The sequence below is a fragment of the Stomoxys calcitrans genome, chromosome 5 (assembly GCF_963082655.1).
Source record: "Stomoxys calcitrans chromosome 5, idStoCalc2.1, whole genome shotgun sequence".
NCBI lineage: Eukaryota > Metazoa > Arthropoda > Insecta > Diptera > Muscidae > Stomoxys > Stomoxys calcitrans.
Genome location: NC_081556.1, coordinates 36,825,380 through 36,838,905, shown reverse-complemented (window position 1 = coordinate 36,838,905; position 13,526 = coordinate 36,825,380). Strand labels below are relative to the sequence as shown.

The 13,526-nt window shown below is 41.5% G+C and overlaps 2 protein-coding genes across 5 annotated transcripts in view; one reads left to right on the top strand and one right to left on the bottom strand.

The window, feature by feature from the left end:
• LOC106091466 (dopamine receptor 2) overlaps positions 1-13,526 on the bottom strand; it is a 135,681-nt gene that overhangs the window by 41,437 nt on the left and 80,718 nt on the right. For 3 of the 4 annotated variants that reach the window (XM_059369325.1, XM_059369326.1, XM_059369324.1), the window contains 2 exons: positions 6,197-6,425; positions 5,593-5,718 (listed from right to left, as the gene is read on the bottom strand). In XM_059369325.1, coding sequence (XP_059225308.1) covers positions 5,593-5,718; positions 6,197-6,418 — 348 coding nt within the window. In that variant the 5' untranslated portion in view covers positions 6,419-6,425. Of the gene's footprint in view, positions 1-5,592; positions 5,719-6,196; positions 6,455-13,526 lie in introns of those variants that run through there. The other variant, XM_013257993.2, reaches the window with a different exon arrangement.
• The window catches only part of LOC106095427 (peptidyl-prolyl cis-trans isomerase G), an 862-nt gene continuing 262 nt past the window's right edge, over positions 12,927-13,526 (top strand). Inside the window, exon 1 of the mRNA XM_013262668.2 lies at positions 12,927-13,526. This exon is cut by the window's right edge and continues 262 nt beyond it. Within this exon, the coding sequence (XP_013118122.2) occupies positions 12,988-13,494 (507 nt within the window). The 5' untranslated portion in view covers positions 12,927-12,987 and the 3' untranslated portion in view covers positions 13,495-13,526.

Below are 13,526 nucleotides of genomic sequence, written 5' to 3'. Positions count from 1 at the left end.
TATCCGCAAAGATGAGACTTTGTTCAACTTCAATGTTCCTAAATTCCGGTATCTCCATGTTTGTGCCATTATATCATGTGGAACATGCGTTTTCCTCAAACACCTCAATATGTCTTCCCACTAACGTCCCTCTTTGGGCAATGGTTTTTGAGAGCAAATTTTACATACTGGCGGCGTCATTAACGCTATGGCACTGTTCACTGAAGTTACGTTCCGCCTCTTTGGTTATCACATTGTATTCCTAATGTTGCGAATCTACCCTGGTCTTCAACGGTCTTTCTTGGTTGGATTTCCTTTCTCGAAGAGGACAATTATCTTCGAAAGACCTCACTATGAATCCTGTTGACGTTGTCCTCGAAGTCTTCTATGCTTGAGACATCCAATGAATCTTGCCCAAGTCTTCCTCTGAGATGTTGATAAAAAATTTTAACAAAATATTCTATGAAAGTCCAATTTTCCTCAATTATCTGTCTTAATTTGATGTTTAAAATCCAAGTTGAGCATTTAACTTCCCCATCAGTTCATCCTAGTTTTCGTTTTTTTCCCCAGACCCCAACGAAAGTGAAAGTTTCTTTTGTTAATATTTTCAAAACTATTCCTTTGAAACAGTTTGCTGAAACCAAACCAACCACAACAATCTTTTCAGCTGAAACTTCAAGCTGAGTTATAATTTTCGGCTATTGGTGCTTCACTTCACTTTAGCATCATAGCAAAGTTTTCAAAAAGCAACCAAAGAAGATAGTTGGGAAATTGATTTTTAAATCAACAACTTGCTCTTACGACACAAGGGCAGCCAAGTAGTTTAGCTTGCATTATCACTATAATCAGCATAATTATGTCGGCTTTAAATTCCTTAAATGTAGCCTTAAATGTATGGCCACTTTACAATGGTTCACCTTCGTTTCACTGCTTCCGTTTTTGCATACAAATCTCCACAATAATCATTTGACAGGACGTACATTTGTGCCAGCGACAAAATAGCCTCTTCTCATATCCGCATAACACTTAAAATGATTAAATTTTACAACTTCACATCAACATCAACATCATTCTCATTGGCTGAGCAACACATCCGGTTGTTTTCCGTTATGTGACCGTTGCCGGTACTCACACTGCATGAGGCCGAACGAATGCCACATTTGACCCAATTTCAGGGCGACAAAACAAAACAAAAAAAAAAAAAATGCAGACGTACACACATGCCAATGATGGCAGAGCTGTGTTAACACAACATCCTTGGGACCATGTCATTTGGATGACTACCGGTTGTCCGGTTTGAAGCGTTTTTTAAACCCCTTTTTTGTAATGAACACAGCCAGAGGTTCATTAAAGTGGCTTGGAGGTCGCAAGAGGAAATCGAATCTAGTGAAAACCAGTAAGGAATGGCAAAAGTCGGGAGGAGCTGACTATATAATACCCCAAACCTCCTACTCTACGTACTACTTTAATATAAAGAACTTATAATCAAATTTAAAACTGAAACGATTTTGATGAGATTTCGCACACGAATTGAGATGTCAATTAAAACATCTCATAAAAATTTTTGTAGAGATCCGACCAAATTTGTGGCTACTACAGCCCTAGAAGGCCATATCGGATGAGAGATATATATGGGAGCTACATCTAAATCTGAACCAATAGAATTCAATGGGTATGCAAAATTAAAGTCTGCCTAAATTTGGATATAAGTGCTATCTTACGTATACTCGGTGGTGTAGGGTATTATATAGTCGGCTCCGCCCGACTTTTGCCTTTCCTTACTGGTAATTTATTTATTTAATTGGTTATGACAGAACATTTGTTCCATCAGCCGAACGTAGAATATCGTTCCAAGCGCCTCGATCTTCTGCGCTCATTCTAAAATCTCTGTAACCAAGTTTCGAGATGTCTCCCACAACTTGATCTTTCCATCGGGCTTTTGGTCTTCCCGGTTTGCGTGTATCACCGCGTTTGCCTTCAAAAGACTACTTTGCGGGAGCTTCTTCATCCATTCTGACGACATGATCTAGCCAACGCAGCCGTTGTATTTTGATGCGTGTAACTATGCTATCGTCGTCATACAGCTCGTGGTTCATACGTCGCCTATATTCTCCTTTAACGCAAACTGATTCATATATTTTACGAAGAATCTTTTTCTCTCAAATACTCCAAGTACTGCCTCATCTGCTTTCACAAGTACCCATGCTTCAGAACCATATAACAGCACGGGTAGTATCAGTGTCTTCTATAGTGTAAGCTTCGCCTGTCGAGAGGTGGCCTAAGGTTTCTAAACTGCTTACTTACTCCAAAGTAGCATCTGTTTGCCAGTATTATTCTTCGCTTTATCTCAAAACTGGTGTCATTCGTTTCGGTTACGGCGGAGCCGAGGTAGATAAATTTGCTGACTGTCTCAAAGTTGGGTTTCTCAACTTTCTCCATTTTCTTTATCTGCTCGGTTGTGCAAGGCCATCCATTCCGTCTTATCTCCATTTACTGCCAGACCCATTTTCACTGACTCTCTTTCGATTCTTTCAAAGGCGGCAGTTACTACTTCCGGTGACCGACCTATGATATCGATATCGTCGGCATAGGCAAGTAGCATGTGCTCTCTTGTGATTAGTGTGCCATATCTATTCACATCTCCATCTCGTATAATCTTCTCCAACAGAATATTAAAGAGATCACACGAGAGGCTGTCTCCTTGTCTAAAAAACCTTGTTTGGTATTGAATGGTTCGGAGAGATTCTTTCCTATTCTTACTGAGGAACGCATATCAGCAAGTGTCAACCTGCAGAGTCTTATTAATTTTGCAGGGATACCAAACTCAGACTTGACTTGAAATACCTTTGAACGTAAAGGAGTATCGAAGGCGGCTTTGTAGTCAACAAGGAGATGGTAGGTGTAGATTTGTCCTTCTCGGGTCTTTTCCAGGATTTGGTGCAGTGTGAATATCTGGTCTAGGGTGGATTTACCAGGTCTAAAACCGCATTGATAGGGCCCAATTATCTCATTGACTTTAGGTTTTAATCTTTCACACAGTACGCTCGAGAGTATCTTGTATGCGATGTGAAGCAGACTTATTCCTCTGTAGTTGGCACATTCCGTCTTGTCTCCTTTCTTGTGTAGTGGCCATAGTATGCTGGGGTTCCAATCATCGGGTATGCGTTCTTCTAGCCAGATTGCGCCGATAAGTTGATGCATTCGCCTTATCAGCGTGTCTCCTCCGGTCTTAGTTAATTCATCGGGTAACCCGTCGGCTCCTGCTGCCTTGTTGTTCTTTAGGTGGGTCACTGCTATTTGAATCTAATTCTGACTAGGAGGTAAACATTCTATACCATCATCAGGAATTGGTTCTGCGGTATCCTCTTCGCCGCCAACATCGGACACTAGCAGTTGGTTGAAATGTTCTTTCCATATCCTCAGCATGTTATCTGTGTCAGTTACCAGATTACCTTCTTTGTCTTTGCAGGAGGATGTGCCTGCACCAAAGCCATCAGTTTGATGCATAATTCTTTGGTAGAATTTCCGGATTTCATTCTGACTCCTGTACATCTCAATTCGCTCACACTCACATCTAACCATTTGCTATTCTTTCTGCGGAATAGACGTTTCACCTCTCTCCTTTTCTACCGATACCTCTCCTTCATCTGGTGCGTTGCTACTGTTTGCAGGGTTGCTCTATATGCCGCATTTCTGGCTTCAGTAGCATCTCGATATTCTTGGTCGTACCATGGGTTTCGTGGAGGATGCTCCCGGTACCAAAGTACGGATTTCGCGGCATTTTCCATGGAGTGGGCAATAGCTTGCCACTGCATCATTATATCATCAAAACAAGGAGTGCTTTCATCAAGCAGTTGGGTCAGTCGAGTGGAGTATGCCGCTGTCATCTGTTGTGTTTGCAGCTTTTCAATGTCCAGCTTCCGTGCAGTGTCAGATCGTACTTTCCTCGCCATGTTCAAATGGGTGCGAACCTTTGCTGCCACAAGGTAATGATCCGAATCTATATTCGCTTCAACGCCGCATGAATGCCTTCCATCTATTACAACATGATCAATTTGGCTCTTCGTGTTTTGATCGGGCGCCAGCCATGTGACTTTGTGAATATTTTTATATTGAAATCCGGTGCTACTAACTACCATGTTTTTTGCCGCGGCGAAATCTATCAGCCTCAACCCATTACTGGACGTTATCTCATGGAAGCTAATCTTTCCGACTGTTGGACCAAAAATGTCTTCCTTCCCTATCTTCGCATTAAAATCTCCCAGAACGATTTTAATATCATGGGCGGGGCAGCGGTCATATTCTCTCTCTAGGCGCTCATAGAAAATATCCTTGTCTTTGCCTTCCGTCGGGGCGTGGGTACAAATAAGGCTGATGTTGAAGAAATTGGCTTTTATGCGGATTGTGGCTAGCCTCTCATCTACCGGAGTGAAACTGGAGACAAGGTGTTTCAGTCTCCGACTAACCACAAATCTACAACCAAATTCATGCCTCGTGTTATGGCAGCTGTAGTATAGTTCGTCACCGTTAGGTGTTGTAGTGACCCCATTCCCAGTCCATCACACTTCCGGTAAAGCGGTAATATCTGCCTACTCTTGTATAGGGTATTATAACTTAGTGCAGGGTAATACACCGTAGCGCAGAGGTTAGCATCTCCGCCTACGATGCTGAACGTCTGGGTTCGAGTCCTGGCGAGACCATCAGAAAAAAATTTCTTCCCCCCTCCTAATGCTGGCTGTGAGGTACAATGCCATGCAAAAACTTCTCTCCAAAGAGGTGTCGCACAGCGGCATGCCGTTCGGACTCGACTATAAAAAGGAGGCCCCTTATCGATGAGCTTAAACTCATTGATATGTGAGAAGTTTGTCCCTGTTCTTTAGTGGAATGTTCATGGGCAGAATTTGCAAAATATGCTCATCCGATTTTGAGAAATATTGCAATTAAGTGCTCATTTGTTAACCGATTGTCTCGAAATTTGGCAAGAAAGATTTTCTAATGACTCTTATTATTACCGGTGAATATCATGAAAATCGGTTCAGATTTAGATATAGCTGTCATATATGTATATCGCCCCACTTTCACTCCAATAGCCACTGCAAGCGCATTTATTTACCAAGCTTCACAGAATGTTGCACAACGCTTTCCTCGACGACTACCACAATATTTGAGAAGTTTGCTCGAAATCGGATCAGATTTAGATATAGCTCCCATACATATGTTCGTCTGGTTTTGGGTAATTGGCAATAATGTTGTCATTTGTCAACCGTAGCTATTACAGTTTGACCACATTTGCTCGAAATTTGGTATGGGTTGTTTAATAACCCATCTGAAAACAACCGCCTAGGTCCATCAGAATTAGTTCAGAATTGGATAAAGCTACCGCCCGAATTTTGCCTTTCCGTACTGGTTAAAAATATTTCTACCAAGTTTTGACAAAATTTTATAAAAAAAATATTTTGACCAGAATTTTAATGAAAATTGTTTCACAACAGTTTTTTTATACGAAAATCCTACTTCAACGATATTTTGTAATAATTTGGATGGTCTTAAAACTATACCTTAATTAAATTAAAAATATACCTAATCAATTTTTTTTTAAAAAATTGGACTTACCTGAATTTGGCAAAAGATTTCACCATAAGGCCAACAATGAAAGAGTGCTGGCAGCAGACCAAATGGCGTGATAAGCAAACCGATGGTAAGGTCATTTAAGGCCAACGATGTTAGCAAGTAACGAGGCTTCAAAAGTCAGCAAACAACATCCAAAATGGCAAGGATTTGAATACAAATGAGTAAAAAAATATATGACAGAAGAGAAAAGACAAAAAATAGTAAAAGAACAGAAGAAAATGTCAGCAAATTTGACATGGCTAGAAGAAATCTGGTGGCATGCTAAGGTAGCTACCTAATGGCAGATAGATAAATTTCCAAAAAATATGGATTCAATCCAATTAACCTTAGGGGAAAAATGGATGCCATTTGTCATCAAAAGGAAAAAGAGAAAGAATTCATAGTTGACTGTTTTATACCCTTTTCCTTTTGAAATGCAGGCCATTGGAATAGCAACTAGACAGAGGTACAAAGACACCAATGGACATTGGCCACTGATCTGTTTTCAATCTGACCTTTACAAACCTTCGCCTTAGCTTTTTATCCCAATTTCAAGGTGTGGTGTACAAAATCTAATCAAATATTTTCATCAAAGGCTTCAACCTACCTGCTGATGTATATAAGGCGAATAGCGTCTGTTGTTTATGACAAATATCACCAGGGCATTGGCTCCTATGACACCCAAGGTCAGTATGAGTATGAGTACGGCTTCAATGGTTTCGGCAATGCCAACGTGCTGCAGGAAATTATGGCTCGTATAGCGGGGATGTGAACAACTTGAATTTTTAACAGCCGGTGGTACGAGTAATGTACCGGATTTCAAGTCCATTGCAATGCTAGCCAAAAGAAAAATGGAGAAAAGAAAAAAAAGAAAATTAGATAACATTTTGTGGATATAACATTTGAATTAAATTTTTCCTGTTTGTTTCCCTAACCCCAAAGGAGTTGAGAGGGGTTAAGTGGCCAGCAAGGCCAACATGTTTTTTTAATTTATGTCTGACTTAAGGCAACTCATCGGGGAATGGACATTTTTAATTAAAAATAAGTAAAAGCGTGCTAAGTTCGGCCGGGCCGAAACTTATATACCCTCCACCATGGATCGCATATGTCGAGTTCTTTTCCCGGCATCTCTTCTTAGGCAAAAAAGGATATAAGAAAAGATTTGCTCTGCTATTAGAGCGATATCAAGATATGGTCCGGTTTGGACCACAATTAAATTATATGTTGGAGACCTGTGTAAAATGTCAGCCAATTCGAATAAGAATTGCGCCCTTTGTGGGCTCAAGAAGTAAAATAGAGAGATCGATTTATATGGGAGCTATATCAGGCTATAAACCGATTCAGACCATAATAAACACGTATGTTAATGGTCATGAGAGAATCCGTCGTACAAAATTTCAGGCAAATCGGATAATAATTGCGACCTCTAGAGGCTCAAGAAGTCAAGATCCCAGATCGGTTTATATGGCAGCTATATCAGGTTATGAACCGATTTGAACCATATTTGGCACAGTTGTTGGATATCATAACAAAATACTACGTGCCAAAATTCATTCAAATTGGATAAGAATTGCGCCCTCTAGAGGCTCAAGAAGTCAAGACCCAAGATCGGTATATATGACAGCTATATCAGGTTATGGACCGATTTGAACCATACTTGGCACAGTTGTTGGATATCATAACAAAACACGTCGTGCAAAATTTCATTCCAATCGGATAAGAATTGCGCACTTTAGAGGCTCAAGAAGTCAAGACCCAAGATCGGTTTATATGGCAGCTATATCAGGTTATGAACCGATTTGAACCATACTTATCACAGTTGTTGGATGTTATAACAAAACACGTAGTGCAAGATTTCATCCCAATCGGATGAGAATTGCGCACTCTAGAGGCTCAAGAAATCAAAACCCCAGATCGGTTTATATGGCAGCTATATCAAAACATGGACCGATATGGCCCATTTACAATACCAACCGACCTACACTAATAAGAAGTATTTGTGCAAAATTACAAGCGGCTAGCTTTACTCCTTCGGGGTGTTCTGCAGGACAGGAAATTGAACTTCATATCCAATATTTTGGAAAGGGCAAGGAAAGCAACTTTTGCCCTATACACCTGCTAGAGTGTCATTGGCTAAAGTTGGGGGTTTAGACCGCTTGTCACGCTTTGGGTTTATACTGCAGTTGTCAGACCTATAATGCTATATGGTGTTGTGGTCTGGTGGATGGCGCTTCAAAAGTCCACCTACTGCTTAGAGATATACTCAGAAAGCTCAACGTGCGGTAGCGAAGTGGGCTACCGGAAGTGGTTTAGGCGTAAATTCGTGCAAGACAGCAGTTGTTCTTTTCAGCAGAAGATACAAGTTGCCCATCTGTCTCTTTCGGAGGAAAGAAAGCGCAAAAATACCTGGGTGTTTTGCTGGGCCGGTAATTGAACTTCAAATACAACATTTTGGAAAGGGCAAGAAAGGCCAATCTTGCCTTGCCCAGAGTCATTGGCAAAAGTTAGGGGTTTAGACCGCGTGTCATGCATTGGGTATATACTGCAGTTGTCAGACCTTTAATGAAATATGGTGTTGTGGTCTGGTGGACGGCGCTTCAAAAGTCCACCTACTGCTTAGAGATATACTTCAGAAAGCTCTACGTGCGGCAGCGAAGTGGGCTGCCGGAAGTGGTTTAGGCGTAAATTCGTGCAAGACAGCAGTTGTTCTTTTCAGCAGGAGATACAAGTTTCAGCAGGAGCGCAAAAATACCTGGGTGTTTTGCTGGACCGGTAATTGAACTTCAAATCCAAAATTTTTGAAAGGGCAAGAAAGGAAGCTCTTGCCTTATACACCTGCTATTGGCAAAAGTTTGGGGTTTAAACCGCTTGTCATAGACTGGGCATATACTGGAGTTGTCAGACTCATAATGCTATATGGTGTTGTGGTCTGGTGGACGGGGCTTTAAAAGTCCACCATCACAGCTGCAGTGAGGACGACACCCCCTGATTCCTTCAATTTAAGGCTACATCTAATGCCTCTGGACATTGTGGCTAGTCATGTAGCGGCTACGGACACTGTGTTATCCTTGATACAATATGCGATGTTCCCGGCAGTGTTGATTACTTGAGTTGCTCTTTGATAAAAGGCGCTGTACCACTATTACCGATAGAACCGATTGGAACTACGATATCCCTGGTAACAGAAGTTACATAGACTTCTATACGGATGGTTCCAAACTAAACGACCAGGAGAGGTTTAAAGTGTACTCTAAAGATCCAAAACTGGTCATAACCAAAAAGGTCCACCGACCACTGCAGTGTGTACCAGACTGAGACCCTTGCACTTAAAGGAGTGGTGGAATGGCTAACGTACGATGTCACAATGACGACTGGCATAAATATCTTCTCAGACAGTTAGGCAGTCATCAAATCCCTGAAGAACGTTTTTCTGAATACAAAAACCGCCCTCGACTGTAGCAGATCTCTCAACGAGAGGGCTGAATAGTTCAAAATTCACCCGTTCTGAATGCCAGGCCACAGAGATATCCCAGGGAATTGTAAAGCGAAAGAGCTTTCAAGACTAGGAACTACCCTATACCCAGGGATACTGGAATCTGTGGGTATGCCTCTAGCGACATGTAAGCTAAGTTTTCAGGACTAGGCCCAAAGGACAAAACACAAATTTTGCCCATTAACATTCTATTAAGGAACAGGGGCAAACTTTTCACATATCAATGAGTGCAGTCCGCTTCAAGTTTAAGCTCAATGATAAGGGGCCACTTTTTTATAGTCGAGTCCAAACGGCGTGCCGCAGTGCGACACCTCTTTGGAGAGAAGTTTTTACTTGGCATTGTATCTCACAAATGTCGCCAGCATTAGGAGGGGAAAACCACCGCTGAACATTTTTTTCTGAAAATCTCGCCAGGATTCGAAAACTGGAGTTCAGTGTCATAGGCGGACATGCTAACCTCTGAGCTAAGGTGGCCTTCCGAAAGACAACGAATGATAGATGGTCACAAAGAGGGGGCTGTGAGCATTCTAAAACCGTGTGGCCTAATCTAGGCTTGAAGAGCCATCAAGTCCCTAGAGAACGTATATCTGAATTCAAAGAACAGCTCTCGTCTTGCAAGGAGGGGAACTGTAATCTATGGGTATGCCTCTAGCGACACATGTAAGGTAAGTCCTCAGGATCATGCTCGAAGGGCAACGTATGAAAGATGGTCACAAAGGTGGCGTTTTGGGCATATGTGGTCTGATCTAGACTTGAAGAGGTGTACCGCTTTGCTGTCGGTGGCTAGCACGGTCATTGTGTTCATCATGACAGGCCACTGTCTGATCGGAAAATGTGCTGACAGACTGAAGGTTGCCAGTAATGACTTTTGCCGAGGATGCAGAGGAGGAAGAGACTATAGAACATCTGATGTGTATGTGTGTCCCGCACTGGCAGTTAGAAGGACCTCCAATTGGGTTTCTCATTTCTTTGAGAACTTTTATGGTTTGGCGTATGTGGACATTTTTCAAATGTTGGGCTTTTCAAAGCAGTCTGAAGGGTTCGACGGTAGGATCTAGAAGGCTTTGCCTGCGGTATCACAGTGAACACACTTAATGGAAAACGTCTAAGTGAAGCTGATAGCATTCTGTCAGTAAAGCCTTTAGAGGAAGTCTTGCAGTTTCGATACCCTCCACCGAAGGATGGGGGTATATTCATTTTGTCATTGCGTTTGCAATATATCGAAATATCCAATTCCGACCCTATAAAGTATACAAATTATTTATCGTCGTAAAAATCTAAGGCGATGTAGCCATGTCCGTCCGTCTGTCTGTTGAAATCACATCACAGTCTTTAAAAAAGAGATATTGAGCTGAAACTTTGCACAGATTCTTTTTTGGTTCATAGGCAGTTTAAGTTCGAAGATGGACCATATCGGACTATATCTCGATATAGCCACCATTAAGACCGATCGGCCGATTTAGGGTCTTAGGCCTATAAAAGCCATATTTATCATCCGATTTCGCAGAAATTTGGGACAGTGAGTTGTGTTAGGCTTTCGAAGTTCTTTTCAATATGGCCTAGATCGGTTCAGATTTAGATATAGCTGCTATTTGGAACGATCGAGTGTAAATGGACCGTATCGGTCCATGTTTTGATATAGCTCTCATATAAACCCATCTTGGATTTTGATTTCTTGAGCCACTACAGGGCGCAATTGTTATCCGATTGGAATGAAATCTTGCACAACGTATTTTGTTATGATATCCAACAACTGTGCTTAGTGTGGTTCAAATCGATGCATAACCTGCCATATAATCCGATCTTGGGTCTTGAATTCTTGCGCCTCTAGAGGGCGCAATTCGTATCCGGTTGCAATGAAATCTTGCACGACGTATTTTGTTATGATATTCAACAACTGTGCCAAGAATGATTCAAAACGATCCATAACCAGATATAGCTTCCATATAAACCGATCTTGGATCTTGACTTTAATCGATCCATAACCTGATATATCTGCAATATAAACCGATCTTGCATTTTGACTTCTTGAGCCACTAGAGGGCGCAATTCTTATCCGATTGGAATGAAATATTGCACGATGTGGTTTGTTACGATATCCAATAAGTGTTCCAAGTATGGTTCAAATCGATCCATAACCTTATACAGCTGTCATATAAACCGATCTTGGGACTTGGCTCTTGAGCCTCTAGAGGGCGCAATTCGAATCCGACTGGAATGAAATTTTGCACGACGTGTTTTGATATTATATCTAACAACTGTGCCTAGTATGGTTCAAATCGAATCAAAACCTGATATAGCTGCCATATAAACCGATCTTGGATCTTGACTTCTTAAGCCTCTAGAGTGCGCAATTCTTATCCGATTAGAATGAAATCTAGCACGACATGTTTTGTTATGATATCCAACAACTGTGCCAAGTATGGTTCAAATCGATCCGTAACCTGATATAGCTGGCATATAAAACGATCTTGGGTCTTGACTTCTTGAGCCTCTGGAAGGCGCAATTCTTATCCGATTGAAATCAAATCTTGCACGACGTGTTTTGTTATGATATCCAACAACTGTGCTAAGTACGGTTCAAATCGATCCATAACCTGATATAGCTTCCGTATAAACCGATCTTGGGTCTTGATTTCTTGAGCCTCTAGAGGGCGCAATTCGAATCCGATTGGAATGAAATTTTGCACGACGTGTTTTGTTATGATATCCAACAACTGTACCAAGTATGGTTCAAATCGATCCATAACCTGATATAGCTGCCATATCAACCTATCTTGGGTCTTGTCTTCTTGAGCCTCTAGAGGGCGCCATTCTTATCCGATTCGAATGAAATCTTGCACGACACGTTTTGTTATGATATCCAACAACTGTACTAAGTATGGTTCAAATCGATCCATAACCTGATATAGCTGCCATATCAACCGATCTTGGGTCTTGACTTCTTGAGCCTCTAGAGGGCGCCATTCTTATCCGATTCGAATGAAATCTTGCACGACGTGTTTTGTTATGATATCCAACAACTGTGTTAAGTATGGTTCAAATCGAGCCATAACCTGATGTAGCTGCCATATAAACCGATCTGGGATCTTGACTTCTTGAGCCTATAGAGGTCGCAATTTTTATCCGATTTGCCTGAACATCAACATACTTGTTTATTATGGTCTGAATCGGTCTATAGCCTGATACAGCCGCCATATAAATCGATCTCACTATTTTACTTCTTGAGCCCCCATAGGGCGCAATTCTTATTCGAATTGGCTGACATTTTAAACAGGTCTTCAACCAGTTTGACCGGACCAGTTTGACAGTTGACAAAAGCCTATTTAAAATCCATATTAAATTTTGTAAATACCGGCGTAATAATTGATTGATTCCAATATAAACACAAAAATTAATTTTTAAACTTCAATCAATTTGTCATATTTCGTCAAAATACTCGTCCTTCAACGTTATTACTATTTTCTAATTTTCAAGTTTTATGGCCAAATCTCAAAATGAATGAAATTGAGCGCAAGCAAAGATATCGCCAGCATCGTTTGCGTATTCAAAATGCCACCAGTTTGGTCGACAGTCAAATGCCCAAAGTCAGAAATGCCCATAGAGAGAATCGTGAGCCAACTTTTATTGAAATGATGATGGCTTTGTATCGGAATGGCAATTGCAGAACATTTACCCAATCACCTGTAAGGCAAGCGAAAAGTGACATTCTATGCCATGAAATACCCATGAAAGCCACAACAAACGTTTAAGCTGCAAATGTGAAATTGACATCAAATGAAGACAAGCACGACAAACGCTGCAGGGCTTACAGCCAAGATAAGCATTTCGAGAAATTCTTTAATAGCATACCACCTCACGTTTGGCAGCGCTACTGGAGTTTGCCTATTATCAAGAGTCCCAATATGTTGGTGCGATTGTTAAGGCCTCGGATATTTTTGGATTTGAGAGTAGGCACTGGCCAACCTTTGGGTCGTCTCACAGTGCAATTGCTAACAGAGGCTTGTCCCGAAATAGTGACTCAATTTGTATGCACCTGTTGGTCTCACCAGGGGGAGAATTTCAAATTCACGCGCCTGCAAACCCATGTGTGGCTGGAAGGTGAATTGCATTTGAGCGACAAGAATGCCGTGACGCAACCCAACAACTTAGAGCACGATCCAATGGCCCTCAATCATGGCACGGCCGGTGGTATTCTTTCCTTTCCCAGTCGTTATTTGCGTGGCAGTAAATTTCGCTTTATCAGTTTCGCCATCAGTTTCCAGCCCATCGATGTGTTGAATGGCAAGCGTATAGCCTTTGGTAAAATTCGACATGGCCAGCATGTGTTGGAGCAATTGCAGAATTTCAAATTGGCCCATAATGGAAAACCTGTGAATGAAGTTATCGTAGTATCCTGTGGTGTTCTGTGAGGCATATAGCATGACAGCTGGAATAGGTGGAA